The sequence below is a fragment of the Tiliqua scincoides genome, chromosome 3 (assembly GCF_035046505.1).
Source record: "Tiliqua scincoides isolate rTilSci1 chromosome 3, rTilSci1.hap2, whole genome shotgun sequence".
Classification (NCBI taxonomy): domain Eukaryota; kingdom Metazoa; phylum Chordata; class Lepidosauria; order Squamata; family Scincidae; genus Tiliqua; species Tiliqua scincoides.
In genome coordinates, this window is record NC_089823.1 from 154619808 (window position 1) to 154647807 (window position 28000).

The following is a 28000-nucleotide window of genomic DNA, read 5'->3' on the forward strand; positions in this document are numbered from 1 at the left end:
CTTTTGGGGATAACTTAGTACCTAGTTTTCTGCCAGAGATCTAGCAATTCCCCTTTTCCCAGTTTAATCATATTTTTTCTTTAAAAAAAAAAAATCAAGCCAAAGTACCATAGGATGTATATATACTCATCTAAAACACAGCCTGCAATCCTATGTACTAATTATGCACATCAAAAATATGCATATTACTAGCTGCCTGCATTGTAGCTGTATTGTGGCTAGTGCGGAATTTTTACGCATTTTTACGTCTACTTATACTGATGGGCTTAAACCCGTGTTGATTGATAGCCAGCAAACATTACAATGATGGAAATTCTGCCTGGTTCAGGGAGACTTACCAAAAAGGGAAAAAGGGGGGGGGGGAAGGTCTTGTGCTAAATTCTGAAGGTCAACAAATCAGTATTCTTGTCAGGCCAGAGTAGACAAGGCACTCTTTAAAGTGAATTCAATTTATTTAATAAAGCCAAGAGGGATCAAAGGATTGGAGCTGGTTTGTTCCATTTTATTTTGCAAAGAAGTTGAAAAAAATCACGGAGGTCTCACGTAGTCAGTTATTGAAAGCCAGTTTGTCAGGTTCAGATATGGATAAGTATGAAACCCCACTTCCAGGTTCTCCAGACTTGGGCATGCTATGTTCTTGTATGTACCATGCATTTTTGAATGGCCAGCCATGCTAAAGAGATCAAGTTTTGGTATCTATATAGCAACCAGATCCCAACCCTGTTGGGAAGTTGAATGTGAAGAAGTTCACAGCACATCACTCAGCAGAACTGGTCAACAGCTCCAGCCGCCCTACTTTGCTGCCTCAAATCTCCTCCTAAAAGATCTATGTAGTTCTGTCATTCTGTTTTCCTTCAGATCTTGCTTCAAAACCCACCTTATCCACAAACCTTTTGCTAAGCAAGCTACAATCATGCCAACCAGCTATTCAGAAGTTGAATTTAGGACTCCCTCTGCTCCTTTACCACAGTTAAAATTAGATGATGCTAAAAACACCTTAAAAAACAGGGAGATCTTGACGTCACATTTAAAACTAATCAGAGAAGTGGCCATATGGGCTTTTGGTGGCAAAGCTGTTCCATAACTGCTCACCAAACAGTAATAAGACCTTGTTCTGAGGCACAGCATCCTGATGCAATTATTTTCAAAAAGCAAAGGATACTGCAGGAGACCCAGAAACATGGTCAGTTCAGCTCATAGGATTTGCTTAAGTATTCCACTTCTGGTGTGAGCTCTGGTCCTGTCCCATCCCCTCCACGTTTTAGGGTGTGGACATTTTCTAAAAGCTTAAATTCTTGCTTCTGCTATGCAAACTGCTCCCTTGTGACATCACCCACCCAATATTTTTGGATCAACTGTCTGAGAAGTCACAGCTCTCAGGTATGAATTTCAATGAGCAAATAACGGCTAAGGAAATCAAACCTGCCAATGTAACATTTCTATGTATAGCCTTCAACATAAAAAACTAGACTATTTTATCTCTTATGTTAGCACAACCAGCTCTGCTTACTGGTACGCAACAACCTTAATGAAGAGTAATTAAATCACTATAAAAAAACAAACAAACCCAGAATTATCTCTAAAAGAAACTGACCAAAGACATGGGCAGCCCAATCTACTGAATCGTCCAGTGCAAGGAAAACCTATGCTGAAGTCACAAATCAAATGATTTTCTAGAAAATAATTTAGCAGGTAGATGGGAAGAGGTTACTGCAGCTCAGAGATACACCAACTTCAAAAATCCATTATGCTGCTAAGGGAATGGAATAGAAGAAGGAATATAATAGCTTCCACCCAGAAGAAAATCTGTAATTTCTGAATCATGGGATTTCTACCCACGTACTTTTGTAGTTAGTAACCCTGAAATGGGGACGCATGTCCCTCTTCAGATAGGTCAATATTTTAGCACGATCACGCTGGATCACCTCCATTTCTAAATGTTTTCAGAACAAATGAATGCAAGTCATGTACATTACACTTATTAAATTGACTTCCATTTGTACTGACTTGCAGAAATACTCTTGTGTCAAACAAGACCTCCAGCGATCCTTCCTTCTGGCAACTCCAGGTCATTAAAAGGTAAACACAATCAAAATAAAATTACCTTCATCAACTGGCTGATTATCCTCCCAGCTTTTGATGTAGTCATCCTAGTAGGAAGAAGAAAAAGAGAGAACACACAAACAATTTAGGCAACAGAAAATGCCAGCTATAAAAATTCAGATGTTCAGAACTCCAGGCTAATCAGTCCTTAGGCACAACATTACACCTAGGATACATGTTGATGGTTTAAGCTCTAGGAAAGGGACTCCCTACATACATGTGGATTTATTCTGATTTGCTGGATGAAAGAAATTCATTTGCTGGATGGAAGAAAAACAGCATAAAAAGGGTACAGTACAATATATGGTTGATTGATAAGTAAGAAAAGGTGCATTTCCTAAAATTCTCTCTTCTATGCATCCATTACAAAAGGATGGACAGGTGGTCCACACTCTAGGCCAGATTGGACAGAAGTAGATTAGAATCTAATCTGAATGATTTAAATCTGAAGGATCTGAGTGATTTGCAGTTTTGGAAAGAGTTTCAGACTCCTACGGACCAATCCTAAAGGAACTTTATGCCACAGGTATGAGTGTTCTGATGGCGTAAACACCTTTATGGCTGTTGTGAATGCAATAGTGCCAGCATGCATAGCCTCGCCACCACTGCAAGTGGCAAGCTTTTGGGTCTGCAAGATGGCAGACAGCAGATGCCTGCTAGAGCAGGTAAGTGAAATAGGGTGGGGTGAGTAGAATAGGGAGGCAACAGGGGTGGGGAGAAGGGTGGATCTGGCCTGAGAAGTAGGAGGGTCTGGCTGCAGTAGAGCCTGCTGAATTTAACCTCCTTCCAGGGCGTGGTCAATGTGGACTTGCACCAGTTATAGAGCTGGTGCAGGTTCAAGCTGACCCATGGCAGTCTCCAGATTTGGCAAGCAACTGACAGTGAGCAGCCCACTGCTGCAATCCATGGAAACACGTTCTGCTTTAAAGCGCTATGCAGTCAGAAATATGCACATTCTATTAGCCATGAAAAGAAAGGAATTTAAAGTTGTTGCTCTCAGGAAACAACACAGTTTCACGAAAATGGGCAGGGAAATCCTCCAACAGCGACAATTTTTCTTTTAATTTTGTTCTGGTTCAAAGCCAGTTCACCAAAAATATCACCATGAGATAGGTTACCCTTTGAACATCCATGTGATACAGCGATCTGGAGAGACCACCCCATGTGGTATCTAAACACTTCCTAAAATTTCTTGTTTTCTGGACATGGTGAGTGGTGATCTTACCACTGTTGGGAATGGCATGACCTGCCAAGTGGTAGAAGGAAATGCTTGCTCATCAGTGAAGCAGGGGATGGGCTTATTTATCCCTCTTGCAGGGTGGGACATTCATGAATATGTTGAAGCTAGAAAAGAGTTCCACACCTCTTGTACAACCATCAAGGATGCTCCTTTGGGTGTTCTTTTGAGTGCAGGTCTGGGCACAAGTTCTGACACATTGATAGCATCACCAAGAGGTCTTTCTGCGAGCCAGTGCAGGATGCTTCTGGCCAACTGTCCAAATAAATACTGGTTTCCATGGTCAATTCATATGAGTAGAATAACCTGAATCCAAGGGACACCCAGAAGATCACAGCAGTTTTTTCTAAATATGGAAACAGCCACTGCTATATTTTGTGATTTTCCACATCACTCACTCTGCTGGTTGTGTAATTATTTTCATGTATAAACCAGCTGTGGTAATGTTTACTTACACCAGTTCATCTGTGATCTTAAAGATTGTGACAGAACACCAAAGAAAATGATATTTTTTGAAGGTAGAAAGGACCAACAAACCTCTTAAGCTGCAAATGCTAGCAATACAGAAGAACTGATAGTTTTGGCCGATACAGTCAAGTTTGACAAGATCCATCATTCTCAAAGTTACGGCAAAAGGAGTCTGCAGACTTAAGCCAGAGTATCTATCTCCTTAAAGGACATGGGATACCTAAAGCTCAATTACATATTCCCTCTCTAGTCCTGTTAACAGTGTCTACATACAACTACATATAGTAAGGAAATTCTAGCGTTGATTTAAATATTTGATACGGACTGGAATTATGGAAAGTGATAAAAAGATATGGGACAATGTTTTTTACATGATGGAATGTGAATACGTCTGTGTTCATTTTCTTTCTTATATTTTTGGAAAAATAATTTTAAAATCTCTTTTTAAAAATTAAAAAAAGATATAGGGACAATGCATCCCTTTGCCACAGTAAAGTTTGTTTCTGGAATGATTCAAAACATTGGGCCACCCTATGTAGAACTGGAAGGAATGTAAATTGTCAGTGCTGGAGGCATGGTTGCATGATCCTTATTTAGCCTTTTAATTTTGCTTGTAAAACACAGTGTGATTCAGGTTTATTCAGGTCAAATATAACTCCAGACCACAATGTAAGAGTCTTATTCATGAGGAAGATCTTTCTTTGAAGTCATTTGTCAGACTTAAGCTCTTTTGGACTTTTCTAGACCAATGGTTCTACGATGTATTGTCAGAGCCAAGAGCCAAATCACAAAATCAGAAGAATCACATAAACAGCTCTTATAAATTTTTGGATTATACCACTTCAACTGTGGATGGTTGATCATATTTAATGTTCCCTGTCCCAATTAAGAACAAACAAACAAATATGTAAACTCCCTACATACAGAAACAATATCAAAGGGATGACTCCTAGCTTATATTTCTCTCTGACTTACTACATGTAAGAATCTCTTCATATGGGGAAATGTTCAAGTATACAAAGAATCCTCACACACTGTCTTAAATGGTGCAGTCCAGGAGGTTTGGTTCCTAATCCAACTTTGAGGTGTCCCATCCCTGATGTTGACATGGGTATCTTATAATGAATGTTGGTTCAGAATACAGAAACATCTGTGAGTTTGACCTCAATCATCCATGGCTCTTTTGCAGATGAATCACCATAGGCAGCACATGCACACACATTCTCTTACACTACAGGGCATTTTTCATGAACCACATTCAATAATTTGGAGTGTTTTCAAAGTAAGCCAAAAGTGAGGTAAAAGAGCTATGGTGGAGAAGATGATACATAAGCCTTGTGATAATGAAATGATATGAGATTAAAAATATATACACACAATATATATATATCTCAATACTAACCTCCACCTCCTGGAGAATGCAGACCGCAGAAGCAGGGCAGCAAAACAAAACAGAAGGGGAGAGAAAAAGAGATGTGAACAACCCCACAGATGCAGCAGCAGTAAGCAGCTAGAGTTCATCTTGACAAGGCTGCACGCTCACTGTTACTCCTTTGCATACATTTTCATTAATACTAGAATTCATGTCTCAGAAACAATCTGTTTTATTAACCACTCTACTAAAGCATTCCCCCCTCCCATCTACACCCATTACATTCACTGATAAAAATGGCAACAGTGAATTAGGATTGTAAGGGATGCAAAATCAAGATGAGGGCATATATTTGTATAACATGGAGGGCGAGGCAGGTGTTGCTTCCAGTGGTTGGTGACCGGCACCTATTGCTGCATCCGTTTAATGGAATAAACTGGGAACAGTTATCACAATCAACACCCAAAGATGGAGAGCCCAACAGAGGGAGGCCTCCTGGGAAAACCCTCCCTCTTGGGTCTGCTGGAAAAGCTCAAACAACCAAGGAACAATGGCTACTGCATCTGAATGACTTGATAGCCCTCTTGGGGATGCTGAGGAATCACAGAAGCCTCTGAGGTTATAGAAAAGTTCCAGCAGGTGGAAAGTAAGCAAAAATAGAGGAAAATTTTTTTTAAACTGCAGCTGATAATTCAGGGCATTTATTAAGTTGTGATACCTCCTTCCAGAGGGTTTCTATTGCCTACGGGGAATGTAGAGAAAAATCTCATTGGGCTACTCCAAAGTTCCACATTATATTTCATACTCTGACATTCCCAGTTATGCATGCGTTTGATATTTTCCCTTTGCTTCTGCAAATAAAAAGTTGAATCAAGGTCATAATTAATGCCATCTGTAGGCAATAGTCATCGTACAAGCCTGTTATGCCAGCTACTTGGAAATGTACCCACAAAGGAGTATATTAGAAAGCAGACAAGAGAATTGATACACACGAGACCAATATTGTTAAACACAGCCCCATAGACAGAAGAGAGTTGAGATGCATTGCCCTTCTGTAAATGTCTTTCTGGTGGTCACCGCCTTCATTCACACAACCAGATGCTATAGGTGGCAAGGGGACTATAACAGAGGTCTTCTGCACCACAAGCAAGCAGAAAAGTGCCTGTTTACAAGCCTGTTCTGTTCTCTAGTAACTAGTAATATAATGGAATTCTCAGTCATGAGACACTCTTAAAAAGCACAATTATATTTTGAAACCTACAGAAGAGACACACGCACCCAAAGAGAACGGGAAGCGATAAACCACAGGTCCACTTTAGAAAGCGGCTTGTCACTTCAGTAGTGGGAATTGCTGTCATAAAAACAGCTAGCAAAGCACCATTTGAATGTGCAGTTCAAATGTATGCCTCTTCTTTGCCACAGTAGCAACAGTAATTAATGTTACAGTCCAAGCCTAACTAAATCCATCCCCTGCTGATGCAGCTGTACCACTAGAGCCTGTGGGGGGGGGGCAGCAATAGAGGTCTCCCTTAGGCAAGGGAACATTCATTCCCTTACCTGGTGCTGAGCCTCCATTAGCCCAATGGGTCAGGAGCATTACATGGAAAAATGTTCTTATGCATGTCACATACAAATTCCAACACAGGGGTGGGGCAGGGAGAGAGAGATGTTTTCAGTAAAGGATGGGATCTCTTTTTTGCAATCTGAAAACATTTTTTTCCTTTGCTTATAAAGAAAACATGTCAGAAACTGCCTCCATCATAGGCATAGAGTTCACGACCTTGACTAAAATTTGGCAGGGCTACCAGAATTCACATCAAATTGCTATGGAGGCTGGATGTCACGTGGTGGCCCCCCAGTTGGCCAATGCTAGATTAAATGAATATCTAAAAATCAGCCACAGGCACCCTCCACTGCCACCACCGAGCACACTCTAGGAAGGGTTATATTGACAGTACTGCATTTTCTGCATTCGCCCCTCTCTCATTTCCTCTTTGGGTGTGACTCCCTATCAAGGCCACTCATCTCCCTGGTTGCACCTCTGTAATAGCTCTTTGTCCATGGTCTGCCTTTTAAATGCCCTGGCTGTATTCTCCAGCCTCTTCCCCCCCCCCCCCCGGGCAGGTGTTTCAGCACAGCCGGAGTACTACACTCGGCAACAAGGGTCCCTGAAGGTTGAAGAAGCCACGCCACGGCTCGGCTCCAACTCAAAGGCATTATGTGTCCCCATCTGCCATCCCGGCTCTTTGTGGGGCTGGCAATTTCAAGCCAGGAGAACAAAACAAATGTATTCTCTGTCGAGCACACGCTCAAGGCTTTCAACCCATTCCAGTCCTGCTGGGAGCGTTGTCAATAGCACCAAGCAAAGAGAGCACACAAAGCATAGCAATGCCTCTCTCTCTCTCTCTCTCTTCCTCCCTCTCTCCCCAGCCCAGCCCAAAAGGAAGCGGCACACTGTCAGCGCTGGCACCCTGCCACTCTGCAGCAGTTCTGCCAAGTGAGCAAATGAGGCTTCACATTGGAGATGGTGGCGCTGATGTACTGTGAAGCCACCTGTCGCTTTGGGACTGCTTGTAAAAGCAGGGATGGAACAGTCCTTGCCTTTTCTCAGCCTCCCGTTGTCAGCCTAAAATGAAGAGCTGTCCCAAAAAACGTATGCCGTCCCAAGCTTCTTAGAGGAAGGGTGGGATATAAATGAGGTAGCAGAAGATAAAGCTATTGACACATCTACATTTCAAAGCTACTGATCAGATTCTTGGAAGGAAAGAAAGAATGTCAAGGAGATGTAGAAAAGGGAAACAAGAGCCTACTGTAACCCTACTTGGTAAGGAGTATAAGTGCTATCACGTGGACACCTTAACTCATTTCTACCCAGCCCACAGGTATACACATTTGATCCTTGCTGTATATAAGCAGAAATGGCTTAAAGTAGCCTTCCCCCTTTCCTTTCTTTCTTTTAAACTCAGATGTCACACTGAACAATAGACAATTTTAAATGGCATGCATGTCAAGCCATAAAATCAAAGTGTGCAAATAGCTATTCTTTCACCTTGACCAGAGATGATAATGACCCCACATGTCACATGCTTATCTCACCATGGCTGCAATGGCAGCTAAAGGACTGAAGAAGATAGAATAGTCTTATTTAACAGTGGAGCCTTGAATTCTGCAGCATCATGATCTGCAGTTCACCCAAAAAGGGGGAATCAGACTGAGACATTATTCGTGATCTGTGATTATTGCATCACACAAAGGCACAGTCATGTGATAGTTGCAACCACCCATTTGAAAAAATATATATAACTTGTGATATGTTAAACTCCAGTTAGTAGGATGAATTCACACGTGTGCACCTGGTGATAAGTGCAAACTCACATGTGTGAAACAGCCATCATAAATCTAATCAAAAAACATGGGTAGAGCTTACATATCACTTCGCCATGGTCTCTCTCCTCGCTCCTTGATGTTTCAGACAACATGCAAGCTGTCATCAGAAGCATATATATGCCTGATTATCCCAAGGTATAAAAATTAACCACAACAAAAGTCTGTGAAAGACATGCACTCTAGTTCAGGAAAAGAGCTCCAGCTTCCATACATGTGGCTCAGAACTGGTGGGAGGAACTCAGAGGCACATTAAAGGTGTATTTGAATGCATCTGCCAGCTATCTTCATGGCATTGCTTTCAAGTGGATGCACATCAGGATTAACATCCCCTGCCACATCCCAGCACAACTTATTGCATGTAACTCATGATACATGATCAGAGCTGGATCACAGCGATTGCTTTTTTGCAATTTCATGTAATTCATGTGAATCAGTCCCAAATCACAGCTGCAAAGGGGTTCGGTCAAATGCTCTCCACTTGTCTTTGGATTGTTCACATTCATTTAATAAACCTTTCTAGTCAGCACTTTTGCTTGAGTCGTGCTCTTTACAGGAAGGGGAGAGGGAGAGAAAGAGGATTGTTGACCGAGCAGGTCCCGGGAGACAGCAGTTCCCTCAGGAGGTCAAACTACTGAAGGAGACTCTGTCCGACCTTGGCGATGCTGAAAGGAAGACTGTCTGCCAAGCAAGAGAGTTACTGAGACAGCATCCTGGGACTGGAAACATTTTTCAGTCTTTACACTCTACATCTGCTTCGATACCATAAGAATGTCAAATAACCCACTTTGATGGGGGATCTGCATCTATGGGAGGCTCATTGAGAGCTCTTGTAAATCTATAGTATAGAAGTGTGAAGTTTGATGTTACAGAACATGGAGTTGTCATTGAAAATAAAATCTCCGCATCTAATTCTCCCCATTGAATGAAACTTACAGTGATGTGATGTGGTGCGAGGGTTCCCTGCCCTCATAGGGAAGCTGCCTCATACTGGATCAGACTATTGGTCCATCAAGGTCAGTATTGTCAACTCCAAGTGCTAATAATAATAATAATAATAATAATAATAATAATAATAATAATAATAATAATAATAATAATAATAATAATAATAATAATAATAATAATAATAATAATAATAATAATAAAGGTATTTCTATACCGCCTTTCTTGGTCGTCAGATTTCTCCTCAGACTTTAATTCAAGGCGGTTTACATAGGCAGGCTGTTTAAATCCCCATAGGGATTTTTACAATTAAAGAAAGGTTCTATCTTTCAAGAACCACACAACATTTCAGATGGAACTTTTGCAGTCTGTATCACTTTCTGGCCTCCTCCCACACAGGCTGACAAGCAGCTCCTTCCAAAGAGCAGGTGGAATAACTCAGCTCAGCTTGTCAGCTGCTTCAAGGTCTCACCATTCATGGTGCCAGTGGCCTCGTAGTGGCGACCTTCGGATGTTATCTTCAGGCAAATGGAGGCTCTAGACCAGGCCTCCTGTGCTAGTTGCTCTCTGGAGTTTTAGACAAGGTCGTTGTGCCATCCTCCTGCCCCCATCCCTGCATGGAGATGCCAGGAATTGAACCGGGGGCTTCCACATACATACTACAGCCACATCCATGCTACAGTCCTACCTATAGACTTCCCTCACTGGTGGAAGCCAGGCAGGCATAATGAGGGTGGGGAGGTTGCAGGAGGAGGAGGATCCATTGCAGGTGGTCTGTCATGGATCTTATCCCTTCCAGCAGCAGACGAGGGTACTAAACTTGGACCTTCTTTACAAGCTGGTTGTAAGGATTACAGTGAAGCAATCTGAAGAGTCAAACTGATAGAAATGTGACATCTTTTCTTCTTTCTCCTAAGAAATATTTTGGCATATGATGACACTAAAAATAAAACTGCCGGATTTCCTCGTCTGTGCAAGATAAAAGGCAAATGCAGCTAATCTGTTACTATAAATAAAAGGCAATTAAGCAAGGGCCAGAGGAAAATGTCCCATCTTAGACCATGAAGAGCTGAGCTCTTCAGAAGCTGGGGGCCAAAGGCCTCATTGTAGTGAGTGTTGGGGAAAAGCAGTAAGGAGACTGGAGAGGTATGAACAGAACATTGAGCTGCATGAAAAATGGCCACTCACTGGAGTGTTCAGTGCTCTCTCTCTCTCTCTCTCTCTCTCCCCCCTCCCTCCCTCCCTCCCTTCCTCCCTCCAAGAAACTGGAGTATCATGTCAAACCATACCAAGGCCTTGTCTTGCCCGACTCCTCCAGACAAATTGGTTCCAGCCCTATACATATTTGGCTCAAAGATGCTGCCAGTTCTATTTATTGGCCTTTCAAGAACAGACAGAAGACAACAAGGAATATGTTTTTAAGTTCCATCAACCTATTTACCCTTACTAATGGCCTGCCGCAGAGCCAATTACAGCAGTGGAAAGCCTTTCCTCTGCTGCTGTAAAACGGCTGACAGCACATTGCCGCCAGCCGTTTTACAAGCACTGCCCCAAGAGACGCCGGTGCTGGAAGAAGAGTGCAGGACCCCTCTGGACCCACCAGTACAGGTAAGCCACAGGTTGGAGTGTGGGGATGAACAAAATGGGGTAAAGAGAGGGAAGAATAGTGCGTGTGGGGGGGGGGTGGATCAGGGTGGGTATTGGTTGGGAGAACTCCACTGATATCCTAACCCATAAGCTCCAGTTGCTCTGCTCAACTTGTATCACTTAAGTAGCTGGCGCAGGTTTGAGTAGACCCATTGGGGACCATGCTGTAGGGAGGATGCTAAGTAAATCTTTTACTTCCCTCTCTGGCCTCATGGTCTCTGGCTGCCTGCAGGATGGAGAGAAGCCTTTGCTGGTGCTACTGCTCTCTGCAGGCAGCATTTCGTTAGGACAGAGTTATTAATGGAGTAAAAGGAATTCCACTTGGAACATTATATCTGACCAATGGTTCCTTGTCACCAGTTGGAAGATTAGCTGAAAGATTGAAATACCCTTCCTGAATTCATAGGAGAAAGGCTCAAAAATGGCAATGTTTCCATTGCTTTCAACACATAGACTACACCTTCATCTTCTCTCTCATATGTGAATTTCACATCCTTTCCCCATCTTAGTAGCAAATCAGCATCACGCACAAACAGCCCAATCCACTCCATGTCTTCTAAGAAGACATTACTTCTGAGTTCCAGTGAATTTCATGGGGCCTACTTCCAGATACACATGTGAAGAATTGTAGTCCAAGATTCCCCCATAACGAAGATATCCCCATGGTTTTTAAACTCCCTTCAAACCATAGTTATAAGAACGATGTGGATTGCTTTAACCATGCCAATGTGATGATAAACTATGTGAAAGGGAAAGGGAACTGTCTCTCTTCTAGAGATGGCAGATGCTCCTAAGAAACTGAGAAACAGGACATAGCACCAGTAATTGGTCCTCACAACCTGATTGTCAGAAAAATATGGCCTATGTATTATTTGGAAGAGTCTCATCTCTTGCACTGGAATGTGAGCATAGACATGTACATCTGCACACTGAATGGGTTGAATTCTCAGATGCCTTCCATCCTCTTTTGAATTCCTTGATCATAGAAATCATGTGTGTTTATGTCCTCATCACACAACATGGCATGTGCGGTGGTGGCGCATGCATACATCCACTGCCCACCACACATACAGTATTTTCATAGTTCTGAGTGTGCGAACCAGTCCTACAACTACACCTTCAAACCAGCATTGTCATGGAGCTGTCCAGCAAAAGAGCTGCTGAAAAGCGGTACCATGGCAAGAGATGGCCACTCTGCTTTACACAACCATACACACCTCCATGTATCATGCCAGCTCATAGTCTTGAGCAAAATGTGGCTATGCAGCAATCAGGTTACCATCTTGACCATGTGCACAGAAGGGGGAAAAGTAAACACATCTGTCTTCCTATGCGGGGAATGAGTGCCACAAAGAACGCACCATGAGGAGAGTTAGAGTTTAGTGGTAGAACACTTGCTTTGCATGCAGAAGGTCCTAGGTTCAATTCCTAGCATTGTCAGATGGGACTGGGAGAGACTCCTTCTGAAACTGTGGAGAGTTTCTTTGGTCAGTGTAGACAATTCTGAGCAATGATAAACAGGTGAAGTGGGAAACCAGTAATTTCAGGCAAGTTACCACCTCTCTAGCAGGGCTTGAGGCCACACTGGATCATGGACTGGTGACCTGAGAGGATGTCAGGAGGGGTTCAGGCCCCAATCTGATCCAATTTTCCAGAGCCGATGCAGCAGCAATGCAGCCACAAGGTAAGGCAACAAACCTTGAAGAGGCCTCTGGGACTGCCTCCCCACCACAGGATGCAGCACACACCCCACTGGCACAGCTGCATCCGCATTTGAAAGTTGGATAGGTTTGGGCCCTTAGTCTCTTCACCATCACTCTATTCTGGCCAGAGTGAGGAACTGCAGGGAGACCAGCCACACCAGGCGAGGGAGCCTCCATGCAACAAGAGGTCAGATGATATTTCCCAACCCCTCTAGCAGGGCTGCTTTCCACCCTGAGCAACTGCTCTTGCCAGCTGAAAACTACCTTTTCCTATTACAGACCGTGGTACATGATCTTCCCCCTCCAGTGTGGACTTAATATTCAGCTTTGATTCACTTGCAACACCAAGATCTCTTTCACATTTTGGCCTGCAAAGCCATGCATCACCCATTCTACACCTGCGTCTTTGATTTTGTTGTTGCCTAAGTGCAGGACCTTGTATTTGTCCCTGCTGAACTTTATTTTGTTCGTTTCGGCCCAATGTTCCAACTGTCAAGGTCCTCCTGAAAAAAAGAACCAACACTCTGGATCTGCTGCTCTCCATCCCCCATGAATCCTCAGGTCATACCACATAATTAGTGGATGTGGGCTGAGAATCTGTATCACACCCATGTTTTCAAATGCATGCTTGTCACATTCACACTTCCATGTTTAGGTGCCATTTTAGATCTCTGTTGTGAGATGCTATTAATAATGTGTGATGTGACCCTTCCGTTTCACTCAACGGCAAGTAGTTTGGAGGCAGGTCCTGGTGACAGAACTTGGCAACTCTGCAGCTATAACAGGGAAGGAAGGAACTCCTGGCTTGCATTTCTCTTCTGTCATTGATCCAATACCAAGCACTTTGCCTCCATCAATTCCAAATGCCACCTTTGTCAGCTAAGCTGGAAAATATCTCTCAATTGAACCAGTCAGCATTTTTGTGTGAGAACGGCTTCCAAATTGCCTGTTAGCCCTGCCCTAGGCTGGCTTCTGATTCTCCTCCAAAACAGCCTCCGTGTTCTCCTGCTTGGTGGCCAAATGTATCACTTCAAATTGGTTTCGGATCCTTTTTAAGGAGGAGGCGGGAGGCAAGCACAGCAAGGGAGGGGAGCTCATGATGTCGGTGAGCCTTTCATCTTTCAGTCATCAATTCAAAACCACAGCAGATCAGTACTGACCAAGGCTGCTCTTCCACATCGCGTTTACCATGTACAAAGAAACAGCACAGCACCCTGCGGTGTTTCAGCAAAATGGCTTCCATTTGATGCATAGCCAAAAAAACCCATATTCCTTGAAACTTTAATTTGAAGGAAACTGCAAAGCATCAGCTTCACTGCCCTTCAGACCCCTTTTAAATAAATGCATTGGGAGGACAGAGAATAAAATGTAAAACTTTATCACAGGCTGTTAGCTACTCTTAAATGTTACAGGCCCAGTCCTAGCCAGCCTGGATGCTACGGTGGGAGGGAGAGAAGGACAAGAGAAGGAAGGGAGGCTGGGCAAGAGAAAGACTGACTAAAGATGCATCAGCCTGAAAAAGTAGGAACCTGAGAGGCTGGGGTGGCAGAGCCAAAGAAGAGAGATGGAGCCAATGAGAAAGCAAGGCTGGAGCAAGAGGGCTAGGGATAGCTATGGAAACAGCTTTATGAACTACTCTTGTTGAAAAGTGGTATGTTGTATAAAAACTCTTGGGTAGAGTGCAAACTAGTGAGCACCCAAAAATCCCAGTCCAAACATCTGGTGAGCTGTGACACCAGTGATGATGATGATAGAGTTTATGCATTCAGTAATGGCAGGAAGGAAGTGGGCAGGCATGGGAGAGAGTCAAGGAGAAATGCGAGGTCCAGCATTTTTAGGCCCTGGCAAGGGGATTCTGCTGGTTGTAACTTGCACTGTTGCTGCAGTTCACATTGCAGGAAGAACCCCTTAGCTTTGTAACAGCCCCTCTGGCTATTGCTTTTATAAAGCTGTGAGGAGGCATGGTTTGGCTATCAGTGGGAGCAACTAGGAGTGCTGGATTTTATCAAGGTCAACGAAGGTTAAAAAAAAAGCAGAGGGAGGCAGTGTCGGTGGTAGAGCTGGATTTCACTGTTTGATTGAACTAATCAATCACTTTGGGTGTTGCATTCGTTGCATTCTTTGAAGAAAGACCAACACAGACCACCTGGAAGAAGGACAACAAACTCCTGCATAACGTTCACAGAGACCAGGGCATCTCTTGGTCCTGCTACTCTCTAGGATGCAAAGGAGGGACTAACAATCAGTTTTTAGCAAGCTCAACTTCTGCAGCTGCTCTCAGTTTGGTGGAGCCTACGGTGTTCTGCCCAATGCCATTTCACCAAAAATCTTACTACAGTACTACAGTACACAGTGGCAGCAAAGTCATCCAGTGGCAGGGAAGTCATCCAGTGATGGGAAAGAACACATCACGCAGAATTCCCTCATCTTGGGAAGGAATTGTGCCCACTCCTCATGAGGTTTCAACTCATGAGGAAGGGCTCAACAGGGCTTGCTACTTGCTCGTGGTGCCAAGGCTCAGCACCAAAACCATGAAACAGACTTGCAAATTACCCCGCATACCTATGTATTGGCCCAAAGAGGAATAAATGTTGAGGGTAAACTTAGGCATATGCAGAATACCCTCCCTCACCACTTCTATCCCCTACACAGTAGAATTAGGAGGTGAATAAAACTTCTCAAACATACGATATGACTCTCAAGTTGGCACACTGTTCTAGGGATTCTCTCCTAAAACCAGCATCATTCACAGGTAGCTGCCATTCTTACCTGCTGGCTGCTTAAAACTCCCAAGGTAGAGATAAAATGTTTTTTTTTCTGTCCCCTCACTTTGCTGCATTGGAAGCCAAAAGCACACAAATAGCAAAGAAACACCCTTTTGCACATTTTCACATAAAATATTCTGAAGTTTCCGGAACGGTTTACTAACAAAAAAAAAAAATCAAGAATTTCACAGAGTTCATTTCCCCACCATTGCTGTACCATCACCACTGCATGGGATGTCAGCAGAGCTATGGGCAAAGTTGAGGACATCAGGGAGTCAGCCTTGGCCAATATTTGACAATCTGGGAACCTGATCAGGAAGCCTCTCCTCACATATTCATTTAACCCTGTGGCTTCTTAAGCAAGAACAGCTTACCACTTCAGCCCACGGTCCCCATTTAAGCTTCATGTCCTCATATTGCCATCATAACTTCCAGCCCTACCCTTTTCAGCTATGGTTTACCTCCTTAATGCTCAATAACCCCACACCCAGTCCTATGATCTCTCTCTCTCTCTCTCTCTCACACACACACACACACACACACACACCCCACCAGTCCCTGAGCAACAAAATTTCATGCATCAGTGCAAGGTGTCTTGTATCTGGTGATACCCAGTGACTCAAAAGAAAATGGCATCAGCAACTGGAAAGAGACAGATAAATATTGTTTCTATCCCATCCTATCCCCCGCACCATGTTCAATTTCTTAGCACAGGCAAAAAAATTATTTGAAGCGAGGAAATTGCTTCACAGATAAATCTGCACGTATTAATTTCTCACTCGTTTCAACTGGATCTGCATGACAATGTCAGAGTAAGTCTTACACATTATTCCTGAACCTCAAGACACAAGCACATTTGTTACCGACAGTCAAGTGAATGCTGCAATTATTCCATTTTTGGCCTCAAAATGGTATTTTATCAGGGAAGAAAACAAACCCTGGATTCTTTCCAATTCTTCCAATTTGGAGAGCAAAATATTTCTATTGCTTTGGCCACGGCACTGCCACAGACAGTCACCTAGAATTAAAGCTGGCCATCGGTATAATCAGGAAACAACATAATTTTGTGCCCTACAAGCAGCAACACAAGAGCAGAGGAGAGGACAATAGAATCCAGCTCCGCTTTTAATCACTATCCCAACAATCTTATCCATCCTATACCAAAGGTTTCTTTTTTTTTTCTTTTTTTTAAGTCTTCATTATTTTCAACTGAGTAAATGACATTGTGCAGAACAGCAGGGAGTTAATCCCAATCCCTGGCAGGATAAACAGTCTAGATTGGGGAGGCAACATTGACATTGCCGGTTGAAATCAAAAGAGTCATTTATTGCAATGCTAAGACTGCAGAAGGATCAGCTGCTGCATTCTGCTGCTAAAGAAAACCCTGTGTATATTCCGACACACAGCATATTTAAAAGGGGGGGCAGTTTTGATGTAGCCAGTTCTAACATTAGCTGTATATAGACGTAAGCATTCCAAAACTGACTTGTTGCCACACTAGGCATAAAGGGAGGCCATCAAGGGCACCCAGTCGAAAGCCTGATTCCTTCCTTCCTCCCTCCCTCCCTCTCACATCATTTTACTTCTGAATTAATAATGCATCTCCTGGTTGCAATGCCAACTGAGACTAACTGCAAAGCCTACACACTCTCTGGAGAGAGAACAATGCACCTCCTTGCCTGCAGTTGCAGGGTTGCTTCTCAGAGCTGCTTTGGCACCCTTCCCCTGCCAGGAATGCATGCAGAGAATGATGCACCACCCAACTGTGATGACTGTCCCTTTGCCAGCTTGGCCTTCCTAAGAGTGTCTGAAGTTGGTGGGAGCTTGTTGCCATGCCATGGGAACTGAACAAGATAAAAGTTGCCACCTCACAATCCCAATTTGCAGCTGTGAGTTTGAATGCCCTCCCACATTAAAATAAGTCTTTGTACCTAGAAAAATAGCACCAGAACCTTTACTACTTTTCTAAATGCAGGGAGATTCTACGGTGGAGACAATGCAAGCATGCCATGCCCACCTTCGATTTGAAGTGGTTTGATCTCTATAGCTATGCCAGGCTATTTTTCTGAACATCTAGACTGGCTCTCAGGCCTGGACTTGCTGATTGTTTCTTCCCCAGGTTCCCTTGGCTCTTAGCCCACAAGTCTTTTTGATTTTGCTCTTTCATGCTTTGCTTGCCTGAACTCCTGCCTTGCACAATGGAGAGCCTCCTCGCATAGCAAACTGTGGCAATTGCTTAACCTTTAGGAAGGACAATAGGCTAGAACTGCCACACTCAAATCAGATCCCAGCCAAAGTGCTGTCAGCCAGCGTGTGTACCTGCTAATGCAATACTCTGGAATAATACAACTTAGCATTTGTATAGCTCTTTGTCCGCCTACCCCCAATAAGACACAAGGCAAGCCGTTTCAATTATATATGGGTGGCAATTTTAGTTTAATAGTGTGTGTAGGGTCCTGATTTTCCAGTCCTTCTTTTTCAGTGCAGATTCCTTTCTTGGAAGAGACCATCAGCTGCTGACTCTTCCCCTCAAGCTGCGGAGGCCTGTGTAGTGCTCTGCCTCTGGAGAGGTACTCACCACTTCGTCCCCTGCTGGTCTCCTGCCTCAGTCATGGGGCTGTCAAGGCTCTGGTTCTAAAGAAGAGTTACTGACCTGGCTTGGACTTTGGACTTTGCACAGCCTGTGCTGTCATTGACCAGTTTCTCATTATAAGGGTTTGCTGGGTTTTATGCTCTGGCTCGCCCTTGATCTGCCCCATACCCAGCTCCAGCCCTCCCCTTCCCACCTCTGCAAACTTCCTTCCTGGTGCTCCACTCCCTCCCCCATGTCTAAAAGTGGATTGGGGGGCATTTCTCAGGAGGAGACCTGGCCATTGCTTCTGGCAGGACTGGCCTCTTTGCCCTTCCCACTTCCTAGCTAGCTTCTGGCTTTACAGCCATCTGAACAGCAGCTGGAGTGGCCACCACAGTCATCTCTGATAGGCACAACACCAGTTGTGCCATGCCTTCAGGTGCTATTGGAAGTGGCAGGCCACCTTCCAAACGCTGTGAGAGGCCCAAAGCATCAGTCTCGAACTTCATCTCCTGAGGAGGTATTCCACCAGCGTCTCATCTGTGGATGATGGATCCTAGTTAAGTCCTACCCCAAACACAGGCATTCCCATGCTGACTCCAAAAGGGGCCAAGGCATTTTTGGATGGCCATGGCTTCCCAAATTGAGCAGCCTTTGAGGGTATCTTTGCAATCTTTGCCTGGGGGGTTTCCAAAGGCATTCCCACGCCAGCCAGCCTCTGGAAATGAGTCCCGTCCCCCCTTAACCAATCCACTTATCTCAAGTGCACACCAACCCCTATCCTTAACCCTTGTCCCATGCTACCAGTTGTGACCTGTGTGACTAAAGCACCACATCCTCTCAAGCAGTCAGGAAAAGGCAAAAACAGACACCCTTCATGAACCAACATGGTGAAGGGCAAAACACTCCTACTTGGTCCATAAGAGCAACCTGCCAATCTCAGACTGTTATCCTGGATGGCAAGTGGGGCCACTTTCCAGTCCACCATAAACTGAGTGGAAAACGGCACTGCAGCTCAAATGGCTGCACAGTACCCTCTCCACATCTGCCCTCAACCCACAGCCTGGCTTAATTCTTCCACCCTGCTTCATGCATCTCCCGTGCATTTTCTTGATGTAATCCTTATGACAACACTGTAATAGAAGTGCTATTATCCCCTTGTTACAGACGGTGTGTTGAGGACCAAGTGGTTTGCCAAAGGCCACCTGGTGCATTCGTGGCAAAGGTGAGAGTTATCCAAAGGAGCCCAGATCCACAGCTTCCTCCCTCAGACATGACACTACACCAATGTATACACTGCAACAGCCTTGAGCACTGACTGTACATTAGTCAACAGGCAGGCACACAGAGCAACACACAGTGGAGATCTAAAAAATGGCAGAGGTCTCATACACTGGTGTCCTTCTGCACATGGAAAAGAAGCACTATGGAAAAGGAAGGCTACGTACGTGCTACAGTCATACTTTGGACATGACTTGCAGAATATTTCCAATAAGGTTGGCCACTACTACATTCAACAGAATGTTGTATGATTTTGACATATTTTGACAATATGTCAAAACCATACAACATTCTATTGAAGGATGGCCACAAGAGCCAATGGAAATTGGTGTTTCTCCCACATGTACTTCAAGATGATAGTAGAAAAAAGCAGAGACTTTTACTTTCTATTAGTGCAATTGATTTTTGAAAGAAGTGAGAGAGATGCATTTGGCCAGAGCATTGACATATCACGCGGTCTCAGCAAAACACTTATTAGTTCTACTCTGTTTAAGGTCAGGCTTATTATCTCTCATTCCACAGATACTGTACTTCACTAATTGGTACAAGGAAGAACCAGTAGCTTCCTTCCAAAAGAAAGGGCTGACCCAGCACTGGCTCACTGACTGCAGTGATTGAAATTATGTTCTCTCTTCCTCTGTTTCTCTAGGGTCAACACTCTGCAGGGCCCAGCATTTTCTCTGCAACAAGAGATGAAAAGGATCTTCCAAGAATGGTAAACTTCTGCTCCTCAAGAAAAAGAGAGAATATGTTGGGCCTAGACAATGAATGGTGAGTGCACTGCACATTGTAGCTGAAGCAAAGAACCTGATTAGGGTCCAAATGGGAGATGACTCTCGCCTCTCCAAAGGAAGGAGATAAATACATATTTCTTTATTTAAATTCCACCATTCTGCTATCACTGAACTCAAGGTGGCTACATGGCTCCTAGGTGGTCACCCATCCAGGTACTAGACCTCAACCTGCTCAGCTTCAGCAAGGCAGCTATATCCTGTATTCTCAGAACATGCCTTAGAACCTGAAGTCAGAAGGGGCAAGCAAAAACCAAGCATATCTAGGCTCCTAGAAGGAAAAGAAGAGTCTCTGGAGCCAGATGCAAAGCATGGATGAACAAGCCATCTTGTCAACCTTTGGAGGTGGGACTTGCCAAGGAGCATCAGCAGAAAGGACTGAGCCAGGGATCCCAGCAATGGAATGTGCGATGGGTGAAGGAAGACCCATCCAGGTTTAAGAAATCACAGAGCTAGCTGCATGGGGGCTGACAAAGACACATTAGGCTTCTCCTTGATCTGTTCAAGAGGTGGACATTTTAGTATTTCCTTAAGGGCACCAACATATCTAAGACCAATCCTATTTTTGCACGCCCAATTATATCTTTAACTTATTATTTATATGATTTCAATTATATGTTATATGTTTTCAATTATAAAATGCAAGTTGATAGACTTTCCTGTTGTAGAGAGAGAAATAATATAAAAATCTAAAGGTAGACTAAGCATCAACCTGTGATCATGCTGGGTTCCAGGGCATATGGTCAGCCCTTTGGATAAAGGGTAGAAAATGTAAGGGGAGAAGAGGTTTTCAGTTCAGATTATAGAAGGATTAATGTCATTCTAGAGCAGTCACCAGCTTGTAAATATAAATTATCAGGCCAGTGTCACAGCCTGGCTGCTCCTGCTTGCAGCATATTGTCCACAGCTGCCACAGGATGTGATGATTACCATACTTAATTGACTATAAAAAAGAAAAAGTTCTTAGAGGATGGGCCACCAATGGTTACCAGCTCCAATAGGTGAATAAAATCTCATACAGAGCGGATATACCTCTGGTTACTGGGTGTTGCTGGAGGCCAAAAGCAGAGGATGGTTATTACCATTGTGCCCTATTTGATACCTCCCAAGTGCATCTGTCTGGCCACTAGCTTAGGGCATTGCTGTAATCAAGCAAGGCATCCCTTATTCTTTTATGCTTGCATATCCATAGGAAGGCTTGTCATATGCTTAAATAACTTTGCCTGTACCTCCTTGGAGCTTAAAATACAATGGGAACATAGCAACACCAAAGGCCTACAATGACTACGATTGGGTAGTATCACCATGCATGAAGTCCAGACAGCTTTGGAACTGCCACCAGCTGGCATTTGCAGGGTCAGGAAATGCCTTTCACAAATCTTGTCAACATCTGTGTAGGAAGGGAGCTGGCAGTTCATTAATCCTGACATGCAGCATTTCCTTAAAAGAGCAGACTACACAAAAGCAGCAAGGGTAGTTAGGAAAGAAAAAGGCAACCATGACTGGGGAATAGAAGAACAATTAATGGACAAAGAAAATTGATACAGAAAAAATAACGATTACATAAAGGTGTGATGTTCACAAAAATAAAAACACAATTAGAACAATTAAAATTAAAGGAATATTGAATTCCTTTAGAAAAAGACACAAATCTACAGTTTTCAGGTGTACTGTACAATCTAAATTTACACTGGTGGAAAAGACATCTATTTAGTGGGTTGAGGGAGATAAAGGTTAAGCACTAGGTCTGAAAAATTCAGTGTCAAGATCTTAAACTTTGAACACCAGCACACAAAAGCCAACAGCGGTCCAGATCAAACTCATAAATGTGCGGTAAGCTGCTACGAAACCTATGTCCTCCATGAACTCAATATCACTTTTTTGCTCTTCAGTGGTGCTACATCTCCCTTACTGGTCCCTATCACTAGAATAAGTTACTTTCTGGCACCAATATGGCTGCTTCTACTGGACTGTCTAGATGCAAGTTACAAACTCTCTTCAGTTAGTCATCCTCAAACCGATCTCCTTCCGCTTCTTCACTCCCATCTGCTTCTGCATCACAACTGCGGGGTTTCACACTGTGTTTGCCAAAAACCCTGTGGCTTGTCAGGAGTTTATCAAAGATTCCTTGACAAAAACCACACATAAGGGTGGAAACCTTCCCTGTAAACTTGTCCATCACTTCTAATCTTCCCAATGTAGCAGTAGTAGAATGATGACACTCGCAGGTTGCCACTCAGAAGGGGCAACTTTGAGTCCCAAGAGGCCTGGCCACTGCCTTGGGTGAACTGAGGGTCTTGGAACATGCCCCAGAATCTTCTGCTATGAATGAGAGTTCCAACAGATAAACAGGAGTTGCTTGAAATGAGTCTATGTAGAAGACAGAGAGTTTGCAAATCACTGGACATAAACATGTGCCACCACAACATCCCATGGCTTCTGAAGACCACTGAGCCTGCTCTGTCAGCATCATGCTGTTTGGGGTTTTTTCTCCCTTTTCTTTCTCTTTCAACTTACAACTTACCTACTTCTGCACCCATTTAGTATGCAAAAACCACTCTCTTGTCTGCAGGTGATCCCGACTTGTAACTGCACTCAACCACCCAACTTCGCTGTGTGTGTGCGCATGCTGCTGCTGCTGATGATGGCGAGGAGGTTTGTCTTGCTTTTCTTAGGCAAGGCTATGAATTGGGAACCAAGTCAGAGCGAAACTGACACGGCGAGAACAGCAAGTTTTGTATCAGCATTTGATTAGGATATTGGGAAATCCACTACCATGTATGATGACAGAAGTAACTAGATAACTAATGAAGTAGCTGCATGGCTGGCCGGCCAAATGTCTTATAGTGGGCAGCAGAGTTCCTCAATGAGCAAAGAAAAATCAGGCAGGGGATTGTCAGACATCTTAGCCCAGGCTTCCTTATGAAAAACAAAGTTAATACCCATAAATGTTCTACTTCAATACAGAACTGGACATCATCCTCCCTGTGAATTAGTTGTTATACCAGAGATCATGCATCCTTGCCCCTCAGTAGCAAACAAGAGATGGGAAGCGCTGTTTGGAGCATCAGACTCTCTCACTCCTCACCTACCCTTGACTCTCTCTACCACAGACAATACCAACAGTCTTGGGGGTTCATGGCTGGGAGAAGGAGACAGGGAGCAAGGGCAACCCAGGCTTATTACATTAGCTTTAAGGAGACATTCTCAGTTCAGGGAAAGCAATTAACCATGTTGCAGGAGCCGCAGCTCTCCAAGCCTCTGTGCTGTGCTCTGCTGGAGTGAGGTCATTCCACTCTGCATATCCATTACAACCACACTCCGCCAGGCACATTAGAGGAAACATGAATACATTGACTTTGAGAGAGAGAGAGAGAGAGAGAGAGAGAGAGAGAGAGAGAGAGAGAGAGAGAGAGAGAGAGAGAGAGCGAGCGCAAGGTGCACAACATAGCCTCATTACTCACTGGTTCTCAAACACAAGTCTCCAGAGGATTTCCCCCACTCTGTGACCAGTGCTCCCATTAATGAAGGAAAGAGAAAGGAAAGAGGCACTGAAATGGCAACAAAAGCATGCGCATGTGTGTGTGGGGGGGCTGATAATGGCTGCCACCTACGTTAAATGTCACAGTGCGTTCCCTGAGAACAGGAGCCATCTCCCAAACAAAGACGAGATGACAGCGATGGCTTTTAAAATGAGGCACTCTCTCACAAACGCAATGGGGCATGAAGACAAGCTGCGGCACCTGAGGACGCTTTGACATGGCGGGCAGTAGGCCTGCCTTTCAGAGGTGGAGAGTACAGACACCCCCTCTCATGACTTTGTCTCCAGTTAGGTGTTAGGATTGGCCTAAGGAGGCTTTCAGACAGAGATTGCATCTGCACTAGGTCTGAACCCCACATTTGTGCAAATTTTACAGTGTATCCAACTTGCAGAGAACACACTCACAGATCCAAAACACATGAGCAGAATGGCCCAATGGTTCAGCATTCATTGGGACATGCCATTTTGGAGTGCCATGAGTTACATAATCTAAGGCTGTCGTATGTCCAGAGCAGCCCTGATTGGGTGACCAAGATTTCCTTCAAGATATGGATGAGCATGTACACAGGACAGTCTAATGAACTGCACACACCAAGTGGGGACATACTGCACCTGCCCTTCAGACCACTTGTGTCAAAGCAGCCAGGGAATATTTACTATCGCTACTGAGATGCTTTGCTTTATGCTCTGACCCTTAATCAAGTTCTGATAACGCTATTACTGTCCAATTAATCCCCTGCAGGGGAAAAAAAGAATTCCTAGGCTTTTAATTGCAGCAATTTACACTTCAAAATCAATATTCTCATGTATTGAATGCTAGTCTGGTGGACACAGGCCCACACCAGTTCAATGACTTGTTCCACCTTCATATCATAGATATTCCCTATGACCCCATAAAACTATGGCAGCTCCAAGTCATCATGTTTCCGCCCTTTGTTGGGGTGTGTGTTGGAATATGGGAGGCACGGATTCCATTCTTAACCATGCAGTTCAACTAAGGGGCTTTTGCCATGTCCTTATCTCTCAATCAAACCAACCTCACAGGACTGTTGTGAAGATTACATGGGATAAGGATGTTGTAAGCTGCCTGTAAATTGATTAGGTAAAAAAAAAAAGCTTTTATAAGCAATGAAGAACAAATATAAGATTAAAAGATGATGCCTCCTTAACCTTAATAGCACAATCCTAACAGCACAATCCTGAGGGGCTATAGAATTACTGTACTTGGTCAGAAACTTTAGCGAGTCACTGTGTTGACCCCCCCTCCCAATGCCCTCCAGGAAAGATCTCTCTAGCAATAACCTCAAGTTGAAATCATTGCGCATGAGATCACCTAATCCCCAAATCCATTTGACGGGGTGGGGACAATGACACACTTCTTACAAATCTCTCTGAAAAAGAAGAAGAGCAAGGATCAAATCAGATGTTCTCCAACATGCATTTTAAAAAGCATGCTTTAAAAGGATGCATGTCTTCTTTCAAGATAATAAAACAGTTTCAGGGGACCCCCCCAATCCAGATGACCACAGTCCACAAGGAGGGGGAGAGTAACACATTTTCCAAAGGCCATTTTTCTGCAGCTATTCATCTATTTTATTTATATTCATCTATGCAGGTATTTCCTGCAGCAATTCCCCCGAATTGTTACAGGTTGTGTTGTGTTATCCACTGCGGTTCTGTTCCAGAACCTCCAGTTGATTAAAAAAAACAAACCAGTGGATACCAAATCAGGTGAAAAACAACTTTAAAGATTCACTTCCAAGTTTCTTAATCTATTGTTGCCCCAGAATGCATTGGTATATAGATAATATACTGCATTCAGTCACTAGATGGGGTGAATAATGGAATCTAATGGAATGAAATTATAATTATTTAACAGCGCAAAGGCAGGAAATTAGATTTTGGTGCTTTTCTCCCCCTTGTTACAAGACATTTAAAGGTGAACCTCAGTATCAGTGGTGAGTCAAATCAGTGGATATTGAGGTCCCACTTTTTATTGCAAAAAAAGAGCTACCTGATTATGACTCTAGCAGTTGCCATGCAGACTTCCCCATTAAGGAAAGAGCAGCCTAGACCAGACAACCAACCAACCAAATGGGGCTGACTGGCCTTCTAAAGGGCCTCATCGAAGAAGGTGAAAGTAGACACACTGAGGCCATTCAATTATGACACTGTGCATGGCTCCAAGCCACGGCACTGCCCCTTTAAATATTTTGCAGTTTAGTGAGGCTCCAGCCTTTATCTGTCCCTGTTGGGTAAATAAGTACTTGTAGGATTTGCCTTCCATTGAACTGGTTTCTGCTACACCAGGTCATAGCAGAATCCTAGTCCATTTGACTGTTTGATACGGATTACTTTACTCGTGCCGGGTTGTCCAAACATTTTGGCAGGAGGGCCACATCATCTCTCTGACACTGTGTCAAGGGCCGGGGAAATTTACGTTTCAAATTTGAATAAATTTACATAAATTTTGCATAATTGAATACATTAGCAATAGAGCATTTATGAATGGATGGGTTTTACTGAGTTTATTTATAATACACATGAGATACAGAAAGGGGGGGTGTTAAAATAACTCCTGACACACCTAACACACCTGTTCCCAGGGCAATGTACAAAACAAACTTAAGAAGAGCAAGCCTGGGATCCCTCCCCCTCCCTGCAGGAGCATGTTTTTACTCTCTCTCTCCCCCCCCCCCCAATCCTGGCAATAAGCAGCAGCAAAGGAACACAATCAGTCAGGGAGCTGGTGGGCACCTCAGGGCAGGAGTTTGTTTCTCCTCATTCACACAGAGAAGGGAGCTTAGGCGGAAATCCTATCCACACTTTCCTAGGAGTAAGCTCCATTGACTATAATGGAACTTACTTCTGAGTAAACAGGCATAGGATTGGGCTCTCCATCCCTCCCCCAGCCAGCATCAAGCACCAAACAAACAAGCAGGCAGAGAGCTTCGTGTATGCCCATTCACAAAGGAACCCCCATCTTCCTCCTTCTCTGCCAGCAACCCTAACAAGAAAAAGCAGCCTGCTTCCTCCTCATTCAGACATCCTGCAACTTCTCCCCTGCAGCGCCTGCCCCCAACACCAAGCACTCACAGCCCAATCAACCCACACTTTCCTGGGAGTAAGCCCCACTGACTCTATGGGACTTACTGCTGAGTAGACATGCTCTCCAGCAGCATTCAAACATCCCACGATTTCTCCAACCATGCAGTGCCCGCCCTGACCCCAAGGCACACTCAAGCAGCACACCCAGACCCACACTTTCTCACTCCCTCCTCCTCGCCCATCCCTCGCCCCTTCCAAGCCAAACTCAAGCAGGACAATCAGGCACAGGACTTCTCACCCCCATCCAATGCCTGGACTCAGCTGCAGCCTCCCTAAGAGTGTTGCGGATGGGCTGGGCTTCTGCAGAGCTCTCCCATGAAGTCTGGGCAGGGCAGCCTGTCCCTGATGGCAAGAGCAGCGTGTCGGGCCAGCAAGAGCTCCTGCAAGTCTCCAGTGGGCCGGAGGCTCGTTGGAGACCAGGGGCTCCCCGGGGGCCAGACTGGGGGTCCCCAGGGGCTGTAAATGGCCCACGGGCCGGAGTTTGGGCAATCCTGCACTAGTGCCATGGAACCAAGACTAGATGCTCTCCACCTATTTTAGTCTTTCTTCTGAGTGAGCAAGGATTGAAACTAACGATATCAGGATCCTTGTCAGTTTCCATCCTTCACAAGAACAGGTTAACCATGCAGGCAGAAGGTAAGCACACATGGGGTTGAACAGTTAGTAACAAAGTCAGACTCTGCCAATCAGGGTTGCATTCCTTTTGTTATCAACATCACCACCCTCCTCTTCCTCCTCCTTGCTTGTTTAACTAGCAGTGTTCACCTTTTAGCCAGCAGACAATTAACGGGGCTGATATGTAGTGAGTCATTAAAATCTAAGCAAATCTAAACATGACCTATTCCAAGAAATATTTATCAGATGACAGCTTTGGAGATTCACAGACTTGTGCATAATTGAAATTGGTATATTTAGCTTATCTTCAGAATTCCTCCAGCTTATTTCAACAACACAAAGATCAAGCCTCTACAGCACAAACAAGGACTGAAATTATTTCTAAGGGAATCTGCTCTAAATTCTGAATTTTAATTTTAATTTTTGTTCATATAATTGCATTTAAAGGTCTGGATGCATAGTATTTGC

At 44.1% G+C, this 28000-nt stretch overlaps 1 protein-coding gene across 1 annotated transcript in view; it reads right to left on the bottom strand.

Moving 5' to 3' along the window:
• SPOCK2 (SPARC (osteonectin), cwcv and kazal like domains proteoglycan 2) overlaps positions 1-28000 on the bottom strand; it is a 70078-nt gene that overhangs the window by 18824 nt on the left and 23254 nt on the right. Inside the window, exons 2-3 of the mRNA XM_066621593.1 lie at positions 5211-5219; positions 2105-2150 (exon numbers count right to left, since the gene is read on the bottom strand). Of these exons, the coding sequence (XP_066477690.1) occupies positions 2105-2150; positions 5211-5219 (55 nt within the window). The remainder of the gene's footprint in view (positions 1-2104; positions 2151-5210; positions 5220-28000) is intronic.